Raw genomic sequence first — 15,102 nt, 5'->3', positions numbered from 1 at the left:
ATGGAGAGTTTGCTTCTCGTCATGAGAGCTGCAAGACATGCTATTTATGTTTCTCTTATACACAAGGTCATGCTGTTCTATGAAATAGCAACATAGTTTGTTTCTCTAGGTCTCCAACACTGATGCCAAAGGCGAATGGAAAATGCTGCTTGTTGATGCAGTCTCTCCTAGTTAAAAACATTGTGATGATCACCTCCACGTAATACCAAAAAGGAGAGCATATATAGGTTAGTTTCTAGTAACCTTAATTGACATACCAACATAAGCATCTTGATCGCTATCACATGTAATGATGTAAAATAGGGGACTTGATATATATTTGGCTGGCTTCCTCCTTCAAGATTTGTGTGTGGAAACCTATGTAGCACGGTTATCTTTGTTCAAAGTTCCAAAGAAGGATTGTGTATCCTAACTGGATGCCAAGCTACCTTGTAGATCTAGAGAATATTGTGCATCCCAAATGCTCGGATCTGATTGTGTATCCACCTTTCGCATTTGTCTATCGAGCTGAGATCCAATGCATTATCGAATAGTATTGTATGCGGTCTGAAATAAGGTATATAGTTATTGTGCCCTCGTATTGTTTAGAGCTCGTGATAGCGATCATCGTATGGAAATGGGTGCTGTGAAAGGACGGTTTGTCGAGGATTTCTCCGTTTCACGTGTGGAGTTTAGAAGTGCATGTGGTAAAGTTGTCCTAGTTCCGAGTAATACTTGTCTCGGACTGTTTGCACAGCTACAACTAAAACAATCTGTATTAAATAGTGTAATTGCCCATAGATATGATCCATCTAATAATTTCTTATGTGAACTTGTTGAATTGTCGAAATGTTGCAAATAAAGAATAAAATATTTCAAAAACATTTGTAAACAGCATTGAAAAATCAATCCACTCATTTATTTGGTTATAACTTCCCATGTGGTTATGCTCTTTTTTAATTTTTTTTCCTTTGAAAAAAGAAATAAAAGAGCTTAAACCAATTATAAATTGGTTCTGTACAATGTGGTGAGTGACCATGCCCCATTCTCCAGTGGATCACACCAGCTCTTTCTGCACCACATCAATCCTCTAGGGCTCGTTTGGTTCGCAGGAATCATTTTTCCTCATAAAAATATGATTCCTAGGAAACATATTCCCGAGAAAATGATGTCTGGAAAAGTATTTTTGGCATGTTCGGTTGACAATGAAAAAGTGATAGATTTTCAGAGTGCTTATGTTTGATTGAACATCCATTTTCCTGGAAAAGTTATGTATAATTCTTATTATACCCTTAATAAAAATTAGATCTTTAATGCCTTTTTAATGCTGAAGGGTTTTTTTAGGAAAAAATACAAATAGAATGATTTCCGGCTCACGGAAAAGTAACTTTTCCATGTTTCTCATGGAAAAGACTTTTCCATGAAACGTGGGAATCATATTTCCATAGGAATTATATTTTCATAGGAATACAACTTTTTCATCTCCATCCTTTGAAAACTCCAACCAAACAAAAAGTATCTCCTTACTTTTCCATTGGCCACACTTTTTCCCCTTCTTTTTTCATGAACCAAACGAGCCCCTAATGTCATGCAACGTCAGATTAATGACTAGCATGGTAAATGCATTGGGCCATGGAGAGAAATCTTCCAAATCATTGTTATGATGGCAAGCCTGTATTTGGTATTTGATAATTTCATTAGCTGAATATTAGTCAAATAAAAATTTTAGAAGTAATTCTATTTTCTTTCTCCCACTTCCACTAGATAGATGTACATTTGGTGTGTGTGCGTGTGTACACTTATCTTGTATATTTATCTATTTATTTATTTATTTGAATTTTGGATTTAATAATTTTAATGGCATACTAGTCATCAAATCAACAATTCCTACTTTACTAGGTAGAGATCCATAGCTTTTTACAATTGCATGCATGCAGTGAAACGGACTAATTTATGAAATTGATGCCTAGATATTTATCTTGTTCTACATATTTAACTAAGTTGACCCATAGAGATGCGTTTAGGGCGCTCTGATCATCATCCAGTTCTTTTCCTTTCTTCTTGCTCCAATAGACCCTTTCCTTCAAAGATGGATATGCCTGAAAAGTGTCCCATGACTTCGTACCCAACTTTTTGTCCATCATTAAAACCTTCCAATTTTTTGTCCCTCTCTTGAGTGCCGTTCCCAACCTTCCTAATGTTTCCATGGCCTAACGCCTAATGACTAGGGTTGAACGCTTTTATGTCTGTTCCAAAAATTTGTGACCTAGATAAGTATGCGATGGCAGCTTTAATTCCCTTTCGCTTCCCAGCCACAAAAAAAAAAAAAAAAAAAAAAAAAAACTCTTGTAAGTAGGCACCTGATAAATGTGGAATAACATTATTTTTTTAGGACCACTGGTCTTCCAGACAAATTAAGCATTTTATTAGGAAAATGTCATGAATCTCTGCTTTTCCCCCAGGCTAGCCCATGATTTAAGATTCCATCTCATTTAAATTTATATCCAGATTTAAACTCAAGCCAACCCACTTAATTGAATCAAGCCTTGTTACATTGATAGTTTATTATTATTATTATTATTTATACAATAAATATATTGAATTCATATAGGGTAGCCTAAATCCAAATGTAAAACTACATTTTGACACATGTACAGCTGATAATTTTGCAGGAGAACATGATGCAATAAGAATATCGAAACATGGGAGACAAAACACCTAAATTCTTAGATTTCTCGATCTAAAATAAATGGCCAACAAAACATCCAATATTTGGCACCTATCCTCTAAGGGATTGCTCCGAGATGGCCCGAAAATACTATTTTAATATATTAATTGCAATCCATTATAAATAAAGAAAGTACTCACAAAATTTTATATATTTATTTTGAAAATATTTTTAGATGTAAATATAATATTGCTAGCTAAATGCTAAATAATAACATTTAATAAGTCTCTATAAATGCCACTATTCCATTGCATAAACTATTATAAATGGCTAGGGCTAGCTGTCATTTAATGTTTTTTATCCAAACAACAGTTTTTCACTTTAATTATAATATCTCAGTGTTTATAATGTTCCCGGTCCATGGTCATATTTTTGGGAGCATTTGGTATCCAATAATCATCCCAAAATTAAAGATGATGTGGATGGAAGTAATATGATTACCGTATTTAGTTGCAACATGATAATTCTATGTAGTAGTAATCCCAAATCATCCCCACTCTTTAAATCGCCACCTAATCTAATAATAAGATACCAATTTTTGAGGCTGGAAATCTAAAATCACCCTAAAGAAGTGATCTTAGGCTGAAATTTGATGACAAAAATATCCTTTAGTACAACTAAAATAATTACTATATTAAATATATTATACTTATGATATATATTATATTATAATATATTATTAATCATATTATTGTCATATTATTATTCAATGATAATTTTAAATTATACTAGAAATATATTAGTGTACTTTATATTTATATAATGAAATTATTTAATATATTAGTTCTATTTTTCTTTTTTTCTAATCAGAATAAATATAAATAAAAACATTAATTCTATAATAACAATTAATATATCTTATAGGATTAATAATTTAAAAAACTAATAAATATTTTTGGAATATACTACTAATAAATATATTAATAATTTTATTATAATATATCTATATGATTAATAAATATATTTTTTTAGAATAAGTTTTGGTATGATATGGCCAGTAATTTTGGATTTTTATGGAATACCAAATAAGTTATTTGTGAATACTTAGAAATCTTTAATCATTGGAATATAGCGTAGATCATCGGGATCAAATTACTCCAAAATAAGGATCATCGATGATCTAAAATTATCTCAAAGATTCTGTTCGGATCACGAAATGCCACCTTTAGGAAAGGAAAGCTTACATCCATTCCTTCTAGCAAAAGATGTCCACCTCCATGCCACTTCGATGCGACCCCCATTTACGAGCCCAGTCTCTCCTTACCAACTCAACATCAACGCCTCTTTCACAATACGGGCTGATGTTGTAACAAAACGTTGATAAGCCGTATGTGCCGCCAGCTGCACTAAGAAGAGCTACCGCATATCATGACAATTCGTGGCAAGCACTCGACAGCAAAAAAAAGTCGGTATCGAGCACAGTAAACGACGCTCTCCCCCCTCCTTTTCATCCTCCAAAAAGCAAAAGCAGGGTCTCCCTTGCAGCGTTGTGTATCGTCACAATACCTGCCATCCGGAGCCACTTTATTATTGGAACGAAAGTAACGGCCTTTCTTTATTTACCCCAGTATAATCTGATTTTAATAATACTACTAGATTGTGTTATTGTTTTTATAAATATATATATATATATATTATTTGAATTGATTTAGAGATATAAATATCTAAAATCATTTTTTTTCTTTTTCGGTACATGGGTAGCTCACACTAGTCTGGGACGAGCACTGTCATTTGAATTAAAACAAAATCATAATTTCAAGAGATTAACAAAAATAGCAAGGTATAATTCGAATAGTTATTGCAATAGAGGGTGATATAGCTGGTATTTATTGTTTATCTCTTGTACACATGAAGAAATTTCTTGGATTGGACTCCTGTCCCCTTCTAAGAGCACCTTAGAAAAATACATTCACAATTTTCTAAAGAAATATGAGAAATATATCTTGTTCAAATCTATTTCTTGCATCTGGGTAAATAAAGGTAACATGTGAATGGAATGTTGAAGTCAATTTTTTCAGTGTCTCATCTGAATGTCATTTTGTGATTCTCTTTTTCATCCGCGTAAACACCATTTGATTCCAACAAAAGTAAAGTGAAACAAACATACGAATCTAGAAAACAAAAATACTATAAGATGCATCAGACACTCAATGAAAGAAGTTTAAAAAAAATGAGCGGCTCTGGTTAATGGCATGTATCATATATCTACTATAGAATATAATTTCTCGTCAAATGAAATAATTTTTTGAGAGTACAGTATGCAATAGTATAGTTAGATATGGGGGAAAAAAAAAAAAATCAAAGTCTTCGCTGCAGACCTCTGCCGTCCAAAATGTTTCTCACATGCAACTGACCTTTTCATCGTCTCTCTAATAACTCTAATAAGAAGTTTCAATTCCACCCTTTTATCCCCCTCCCCTCCCCACCCTAATTTTTTTTCCTTTTTTTTCCCACGCCACCAGGCCACCTCGACACCCATAACCCAAATGCCACCAAAAAAAAAAAAGGCCACCACCAATTCCACACCTCAAAACCCACTGCCTCCACTCTCCTCTCATCTCAGCGGCAACTCTCGGAACCGTTTCTTCCCTTCCCCCGTACAGAAACTGACACCCCCTCCGAGCAGCCATTAAAACTCCCCGGCCTACCCCTTTATCAGCAAACAAAACTGCAGCGGAACCGTCCAACTCCGAACCAACTCCTCGCTCCATTCAATTCCCCTTCTTATCTCTTTCTCTCTCTTCGCTTCTTTCTTTCTTTCTTCTTCTTCTTCTTCTTTTTTCTCACCCTCCCTGGATGATCCTCCGATCCCCATTTGACCTTCGGCTCTAAAATCTCACCTACCCCTACCAAAACCCATAAAAATCAAAGAAGTTTCACCCAAACCCAATTCCCTGCCCTGTCCTTTTCCCCTCTCGAGCTTCTCACTCCCCCAGCATTTAGCTGGGAAATCTTTCTTTCCCATCGACGCGTTCTCTGGAAAAATTCAATGCGTTTTCCAAGATCTTGAGACCTCTCCGCTTGCCATGGATCTCGAGGGCGGCATCTACTCCAGTCCCTCCAAGGTAAGCTGGATTGCTCATCTGTTCCCTGTCTCATCTCATCTTGGCATCTAGTTTTTATGCGCTGATAAGGATTCGAGGGCTGGGTGATGACAGAGGGATTCGTGGAGGGCGGTGTTAACTTTGGCGTACCAGAGCCTGGGGGTGGTGTACGGGGACCTGAGCACGTCGCCGCTGTACGTGTACAAGAGCACCTTCGCGGAGGACATCCAGCACTCGGAGACGAACGAGGAGATCTACGGCGTGCTCTCCTTCGTCTTCTGGACCCTTACCCTCGTCCCGCTCCTCAAGTACGTCTTCATCGTGCTCCGAGCCGATGACAACGGCGAGGGCGGCACCTTCGCGCTCTACTCCCTCCTCTGCCGCCACGCCCGTGTCGGCTTCCTCCCTAACGGCCAGCTTGCCGACGAGGAGCTATCCGCATATAAAAAAGGGGAGAGCATCGGCGGCCGCGGGACGGTGGGCGGCGCGGCCGCGTCGAGGGTGAGGAGGATGCTGGAGAAGCACCAGGTGCTGCAGCGGTGCTTGCTGGTGCTGGCGCTCATAGGGACGTGCATGGTCATCGGGGACGGCGTCCTCACCCCTGCTATTTCTGGTCGTGCTCTTACTTTGGCCTGGACTTCTATAGTTCTATTTGGGTTATTTGGTTTTTGTCCCGCCCCCTCCCCCCCTTCTCTCTCTCTCTCTCCTTTTTTGAATCTTTTCTGATTACGCGATCAGTGATTTGGCAGTTTTTTCGGCGGTTTCGGGGCTGGAGCTTTCAACGTCCAGAGAGCAGCATAAATGTAAGGGAATTCTGAGGTTTGAATATTTTCTTGGATAAATAATTATAACGTATGGAACAAGTTACTGTAGACAGAGAAAAATGCGGCCTGGACAATCAATAGTTTGCTTTTGCAAGTGATTTGAGCGGCACGATCATAATCATTTGGTTCTTTTATGATATAGGCTGTTGCTAGAGCGTGGCGATGATTTTTATTTTTTTTTAATCATGGTTCTATTGATGCAAATGATTGAGTATTGCTTGGTTGTTTGGTAAACGTTTGAGACTGAGACTCAAAGATCCGTATAACTGGATTCTCATGCTCTGGTTGAACTTTCTGCTTGTCTAATTTAACAATATACTCTTCTGGGTAGCCTGAGAGCAACCTTAGATCTTCATTTAGATGCAGATTACACTCATCTGTTGAGCTGTTTCAACCAGGTACATAGAATTAAATATATGCAACTTTGTTTACATTAATATTATTCGGACAACCACAATTGTGATGCATTAGGCCTTAGTTTCATACAGGCTGGCCCTTCTGATTGATGAATCCTCAGCTCATCTGGTATATATAAGAAAGGGGTCACGGTAGATTCAAAAGTTATACTAGGGACTTCATCATTTTGATGAATGACTGACGGGGCAGTCTATTTATAATTTCTTTAGAGCTCTGGAAGAATAATATGGACAACAAGCTGAACATGTATATGTTGCAATGTTTATACAAAACTAGGGGTTGCCATTACAATCATAACATATCCTGCCCAAGTTGGATCATGACTTTTCTACAGGATCAAGACAAGAAGATAAGTTGTTAAACTGTTAACAGGAAGGGAATGTTTTATAGAGGCAATATAACTAGAAATGTTTATGAATGATTTGATATGAGGTGGCTAAGGCATCAAGTCCAACAGATGAGATAGGATGATGCTTGTGGATGCACAGCCATGGATGGAAAATTATGGGTGCTGATAACCAAACAGATCGACCAGCATAATTAACAAGAATAGTTTGCAGGTGCGTAGAGAGTTTTCAGGTAAGCTCATTTGAGCATGACTGGTTCTCTGGCAGCATAATGGACTCTTATTGAAGTGACAATATAAATTTTCAAAATTGTGGCCTAATTTGCTCAACTGGTTGTGTGGATAACAAAGCAAGAAGTAACAATGCTTCATCACATAGAACTTCAAGATGGCAAGATCGGCATATATTTGGTTGATCATGAGAATACTAGCTGATGCACTCCACTGAGTGAGTAGGCTAGCTGGTGACATCACTTGGAGTGACTGAAGTTTCGAGCATCACAGCAACACTGCAAATTCGTGGTGTCAGAACTTTTTAGGGTGCAGTGGAGGTGTGACTGTTCGTCAATATAAGCAATCAATGGTGAAAATGATTGCTAAATTTCATGACAAGGTCTTTTGGATAGTGAAGTTGGTTTAAAGAAAACTAACATCATGAAGTACAAAGGATATATGCAAAATGGAACAACTCCATCAGAAGTGAAGTGTAAGATGCAGTAATTGGCTGCTCTCAAGATTTTCAAATCTCAAGCAAAGGTCTCTTAGATGGCCACACAAGCAGAAAGATAACAATGCTCTAGTACCAAAGTCGTCGCTGGGGTCTGAGGCACATGCAATTGAAGTAAGGTTCCTAAGTATGAAGATATGTACCATAGCATGTTCAGACCCGAAAATGAAGCAATATGTTAAGAGAAAAAATGCAATAACCTAGATGTCCAAGAATCAGCTTTGACTAAATAACGAGACAATTGGATGTTCTACAAAACAAAGATCATTATCAACAAAAGAACCCATGAAAGTTTTAAGAACCCAAAAAGAAACTTCAGATTAGAAGAATATTATAGCCTATATTTAGATCAATGTGAATCTGGGGGTGGAATTGTGAGCTTAAGGGGAATTTTGAAAACAAGCTGCTATAGACATGACATGGAAGGAAGCATGAGCAGCTTACTGAAAATCAGTCAAGCATTGCATATAAAATTATGTTAGATGGCATGGAATAGCCATGCGTGATACATAAGAAACACCGTAGTTTGATGAAGTCCAAATACAGTAGTAACATAAAGCAGATTGAGATGACAATAAACCCAAAGGCTAGCAGGGTGACTTGGAACCCTCTTAGGTCAGGAGAACCTTTTCCTGCTAAACATACATGCAGCATAAACAAGCCTTATATCAGGCAACTTAAACTAAAAAAGGATAATAGAATTTCACCTCATACCAAAATCTTAGGTCCTGCAGTGAATCCAAGAAATAACAAGTCCTTTTAAGCCTAAAACTCGAATTTCAGTGCAGGAGATAATAGAAATAATGTTCTTTAGGGTGATATTTTTAAAAGCTGAATAGATTAAAATGAACCATTGCTATTTGAAGTGATGATGTCCTTTCATGTTGGATATTATCTTTGAGGGACTATTTGCAGTTGAAAAGGAGAGGGCAAGCCTTGGCGTAATGGTACAGGTTTGAAACATGTGGTGACAAGGCTGCGTATATCTGACCCTCCCAAGATCCTATAATAGCGGGAGGCTCATGCTCTAGGCCACCCTTTTTGTAGTTAAAAGGGAGGTGAAAATGAGAGTTTTATCACAAGTCCTTTGGTGGTATGGTGATGTTGAAGGATCGAAGAGGCTCACCAAAGAAGTATTCAGATCCTGAAATAAAATCTGATTTATTTTAGCCATATAGAAGTCAGCATTTATGGTGCACTGGCGGTGAAAAGTTTACAAGAAACTTGGTGAATTGATAAATGTCCAATTACAGCAAACTCTTTAAAAGCTGGTTTACAATAACTTTTACTATATTGTGATAAGTCCTGCTAGATTCTATGCATGAGAGGGTAAATTCAACACAATGACGGAGATGATGATGTAGGATGGCGATCCCATGCTCTGATATCACAAAACTTGGGGAACAAGTTCTGGGGTGAATACTGCATTTCAGCAAGTCATCAGTCCTGATATAGAATTATGAAGGGTAGATGATGGTGATCCCATGATTTAGTATTCCAAAATTTGAGGAACAAGTTCTCCTCGAGTTTTGGGGTGAATATATTTCAGCGCGGCATCCATCCTACGAAAATAAGGGATTCATGCACAATGAGCACTGGAGAACATGTTAAATAGTGCATGATGGAACCATGATGTAGGCTCCAAAAGAAGAGATCCCATTTCTTGTGGAAATCCTTATACAAAAGAATAACAACACATACATAACATCAGTGGTTGGTAATTCATAAAGGATGGATACATAAAATTTATGGGTTTGAGATACTTCATTCATCTACTGGAAAAGTGTGTTGTGATTTTGGCCCCTTTATTTCTTGAACTCACGAGCTTGGTTTTTGTTCTTCCCTTTATTTCCTTTTCTGTTTCCTTTCTGCTATCGTACCTTATTCTGGAATAATATACACCACCTTTGACTTTGGCTCCGTACTGAGGTTTGCTCAGAAGCAGTTTGACATATCTATTAGCAAAAGCTGCGATAATGCGATGCCACTTCCCTCAAAGAAGTGAAAGAACATGAATTGAACATGACAAAGAGGTTGCAAGAAGAGAACTTTTTAGAATAATCATGAAAGTTGGAGACTGCATATCAAATTTAGGATTACTTTTCTAGGTCCTGTCTTCAGTAGGGTGAAGAGATAGTAGGGTTTTAGTGATGTAAGATTATTTGTAAACTCAAGAGATAGCATGACAGGTAAATTTATTGTCTTCTCATTCTTTTTCACTTATAGCAGCTGTATTATGAGTTGAGTGTCAAGATACTATTTTTGTTCAGTACACATCTTGTAGTTATGTGGGATGTAATTTGTGAATGAAATTATGGACTTAAGACAAATAATATGTTGCTTAGGATGCTGACAAATGATTGCCATTCAGTTGCTGACTGTTGGCAGACTGAGTTCTAAGTATGCTGCATACTCGCCGGTTGCTTATGTATCAGTTATTTGTGCCTTCAAGTTGACTTGCTTTGTTGATTTTCCTGTGCAAATCCATACTTACAGAAATCAGGTTTTGAATTTATATTTACTTCTTCAACATCCATTAACCTGCAGATGTGGAAGTTCCTGTTGCATGTTTTGTACTGGTTTGCTTGTTTGCTCTGCAACATTATGGTACCCATCGAGTGGGATTTCTTTTTGCGCCAATCGTCATTACTTGGCTTCTATGTATCAGCATGATTGGTGTCTATAACATTTTCCATTGGAACCCACATGTTTATCAAGCACTCTCTCCGTACTACATGTACAAGTTCTTGAAAAAGACTCAAAGAGGAGGTTGGATGTCCTTGGGTGGAATCTTATTATGCATTACAGGTATGTGAACATGACTTATTTTCTCTGATTGTCTGCCCATTATGCATATATCATATTCTAATTATTTTTCATTCTTGCAGGTTCTGAAGCTATGTTTGCTGATCTGGGACATTTCTCACAGTTATCGATAAAAGTAAGAAACATAAGTCAAAAGATTTAAGGAATCTTAACTCCCTGTGGTGTGCTGGACATGCATGCTCTATTTGATGCATCTGTTTAATAATTTTAATAAGTTCTCCTAGAGCTCCAAGTTCTCTTGAAATTTTACGTTTGCAACTCTTGCAGTTCCATGTACATATTTGCATTCTTATATGACAATAATCGATTAGTTTGAATCTTTAGGCTAGCTGATGAGAAGTAGCAAATGAAGAATTCTTACAAGGGCAAATTATATGACAGTCACTTATGTATCCAATCGCAGTGGTCTACCATGTTGCAAATATTATATTTTCTTTCTCGAGCTTCTGCTTAAGACCATGCTAGTCTTTTACCTAACCTTTTGGAGCTGATAAAGTTGGTTTCTTTTATTTGATTGGAGAATTGGATTCTGTATAGATTTCTTGTAACTTTCTCCTGTGTTGATCATTGTCACTTATGGTTATGCATCTAGATTTAGAGGGACATGAATATCTGTTTAGGCTATTTGATATATGCTCCTTCTTGTAAGGGGACTGGTTATATTTCATTCATGGACACCTTGCTTGTTTGTTATGCTTTCAGCAGCCAGGGATACTGTACTAGATCTTTCTAATGAACCATTCTCATCTGCAGATTGCTTTTACTTCTGTGGTTTATCCATCATTGATCCTCGCATATATGGGACAGGCTGCATATCTATCTAAACATCATATTATTCAAAGTGATTATCGAATTGGATTCTATGTATCCGTACCAGGTAGTCAGTAGTCACTTTTAAGTTTTTGTACTTTTAATACAATGGAATCAAGAAATTTTTTTTTATGTATAACATGTTGACTTTCAGCATATTGATATTTAGAGATTTATCTTGTTAGAGCGGATAAGATGGCCTGTTTTGGCAATAGCTATACTTGCAGCTGTTGTGGGAAGCCAAGCCATTATCACTGGCACGTTTTCCATCATCAAACAGTGCTCTGCTTTGGCCTGCTTTCCTAGAGTGAAGATAATTCACACATCATCTAAAGTACATGGACAAATATACATTCCAGAGATTAACTGGATCTTAATGATATTGTGCTTGGCTGTTACTGTTGGTTTCAGAGACACAAAGCGCATGGGTAATGCATCAGGTAAGACATTGGAGATATAATCAGCTATTCCCTTTGAATTCTATGCTTAACCCTTCTGTTTTAACATATCACAAACCAGCCTCAAGCATATACACAGAGACATGCAGTCATTGCTGTTTGAATAATTATGTGCCTTCTGATAGGAACTAATTTTAGGACATAGGTGACACTCTTTTCAATTCCCGTTGCCCTTAATAATTAAATCTTTACACGTGCATTGAATGTTTAGTTGAAACTACTGTAACTGACTGAGCTACCTCTTTAGAAATCAACTTATAAGTTATAACAAGGCTCTCTTCATTCTGATCCTAAATCCTTCTCTGCATCAAATTTGAAACTATCATTTGGTATTATATGTCATATATTGGATCTATTGATTTGATTTGGATGATTTGCTGAAGATCAATCTTAGGACTTTTAGCTTGAACTATTGACGCCCATAATCAGGTCAGTTAGGTAAACTTGATCATGATCAGACTTTGTCAACGAAGATTTTGGCTTTTAAATGAAAATATATAGAAATATTAGCTCATTTCTTCCTTCCATTTGTAATATTGTCTATATATTCCATTATCTGTAGTTATCAAGATCTTTGATTGTCAACTTTGGATTTGTATAAAGATAATGGTCAAATCCAAGTCTTTTGGACCCTTTATCATGAAGACCATACATGATTTCTGCGATTTATGAACATTAGACCTGTTTAATGTACCATTGATTATAATGGGTACCATGATGCCCTCAAGACTAGCACATGATGTGAAGATACTGAAAGTGATAAGCGGTCAAGCTGTAAATGAACATATTCGATATTTGTATTCCATTATGGATGTTAACTAGTGACTTGTATACATCTTAAGTCAGCAGATTCTTCACTAAATTTCTTGCAACTGAATAGTACCTTCCAAGAGGATGCTTGCTTGGACTTTCATCATTTTCACACCATCTTTGCATAGAAAAACAAATAAAAAAGAAAATCCAGCGCAGTCTGAATGAAAACCTTTGTTGTTTCACTATTCCTACTCCTGTGCAAGTTGTATTATAAATCACGACAAGAGCTAATGTTTTTTTGGTTCTTCCTTGGAACAGGATTGGCAGTAATAACCGTCATGCTGGTCACCACCTGCTTGATGTCCCTGGTGATGGTCTTGTGTTGGCGTAAGAGCATCTTTGTGGCTGTATGTTTCTTACTCTTCTTTGGCACAATCGAAGCTCTCTATTTCTCGGCTTCTCTTATCAAGTTCTTAGAAGGAGCTTGGGTACCTGTTGCCCTCTCCATCATTGTCATGATTATCATGTATGTCTGGCACTATGGCACCCTGAAGAAATACGAGTTTGATGTCCAAAATAAGGTTTCCATCAACTGGCTCCTCAGCCTCGGTCCTTCCCTTGGAATTGTTCGCGTGAAAGGGATTGGCCTCATACATACTGAGCTAGTATCAGGAATCCCGGCCATCTTCTCCCATTTCGTCACCAACCTACCTGCATTCCACCAGGTCTGCTATTTTAATTTGCTTTTCCACTGGTAAACCATATATTGAGCACATTAAATAGTAAAAATGACCTATGTTCGATATGTTTCTTGATCATTGTTCTTCTATGGGATCTGCTTCTCCCTCACACAATTTCAATGACATGCCACAATGCATCAGGTCCTCGTCTTCCTCTGCATCAAGTCAGTCCAAGTGCCACACGTCCGGCCGGAGGAGCGGTTCCTTGTGGGTCGAATCGGCCCCAAGAAGCACAGGCTCTATAGGTGCATCGTCCGCTATGGATACCATGATCTCCACAAGGACGACTTGGAGTTCGAGACGGACTTGGTTTGCAGCATAGCAGAGTTCATAAGGTCAGGGGCTTCTGAAGCCAATGGCATAGCGGAAGAGCCTGAGAAGGATGAAGAGAGAATGGCTGTTGTTGGAGCTGGAGTCCGTTTTGGCGAGGTCGATGCGGAGCCAGCGGATGCGGCCGGCCCTTCAGATTCTAGAGAGATACAATCGCCGGTGATTGCGACGAGGAAAAAGGTGAGGTTTGTGCTGCCCGAGAGCCCGCAGATGGATGGCGGGGTGAGGGAGGAGCTTCAGGATTTGATGGAGGCAAGGGAAGCAGGGACGGCCTTCATCCTTGGGCGTTCCTACGTCAGGGCAAAGAGTGGCTCAGGTTGGATCAAGAGGCTGGCGATCGATCTAGGGTATGATTTTTTGAGCAGGAATAGCAGGTGTCCGGCTTATGCAGTTAGCATCCCTCATGCATCAACTCTGGAGGTAGGGATGATTTATCGTGTCTGAGTTTTTTGATGATACAGTTGTATATGTTCGTTTCTCATGTAAATTATTGTACAAGTTCAGCCTCTCGTCACCTTGCGGTGTTTTCAAATAGCATTCGTGGGAAGCCACGTTCTTGCGGGTGATGAAGGGGAAAAGCATGAAAAAGAAGAATTCATGTCTGCAAAAATTTTAACTTGTCTTGAATTTATGACAGAGAGAATGTAATTAATCAGATTAAACAATCTGATACACTATTGAGGTTGAAAGATACGGTAAGAAAAGCGGATAATGTGCTGAAGGCATTGCTGATCATGGGAAACCTAACATCAATGGCTCTACATACATGATGATGATGGGTTGCTGGACTTTGGCTCAGGATATTTTGTCATCCTCGAATGTTTGTGCTGCCGTGGCGATTCCAGTCCTATCCATTAGAAGAATTGTTATGATATCTGTGGCACCAATTATGCCAGGCTTTAGGAAAAACTGCTCTCGTCCCTTTCGGCTTTGCCCAAGTTGCACTCGGAAAGGCTTTTTAGTTGGGTTTTATTATGCATTAATATTTTTATAAATATTGAATTTTGTATGAATATTTTTTTAAAATTGATATTTTTATCTATATCTTACTTGTTTTACTATTCTATTTTTTATCTTTATTTTTGTATATATACACACCATCTAACGTCATTAAAAAATT

General features: G+C 37.8%; 1 protein-coding gene across 1 annotated transcript; it reads left to right on the top strand.

The window, feature by feature from the left end:
- The first annotated feature begins 5,208 nt into the window (after positions 1 to 5,208).
- On the top strand, positions 5,209 to 14,729 carry LOC120110850 (potassium transporter 10-like). Its single transcript, XM_039126701.1, has 9 exons — positions 5,209 to 5,772; positions 5,866 to 6,364; positions 6,501 to 6,554; positions 10,613 to 10,873; positions 10,954 to 11,006; positions 11,645 to 11,768; positions 11,887 to 12,141; positions 13,231 to 13,637; positions 13,794 to 14,729. Exons 1-9 carry the CDS (start codon positions 5,734 to 5,736, stop codon positions 14,424 to 14,426), a joined length of 2,325 nt encoding a protein of 774 aa, XP_038982629.1. The 5' UTR covers positions 5,209 to 5,733; the 3' UTR covers positions 14,427 to 14,729.
- The last annotated feature ends 373 nt before the right edge of the window (positions 14,730 to 15,102 follow it).

The sequence above is a fragment of the Phoenix dactylifera genome, chromosome 1 (genome assembly GCF_009389715.1).
Source record: "Phoenix dactylifera cultivar Barhee BC4 chromosome 1, palm_55x_up_171113_PBpolish2nd_filt_p, whole genome shotgun sequence".
Lineage (NCBI taxonomy): Eukaryota > Viridiplantae > Streptophyta > Magnoliopsida > Arecales > Arecaceae > Phoenix > Phoenix dactylifera.
This window is presented reverse-complemented; position numbering and strand designations above follow the sequence as displayed.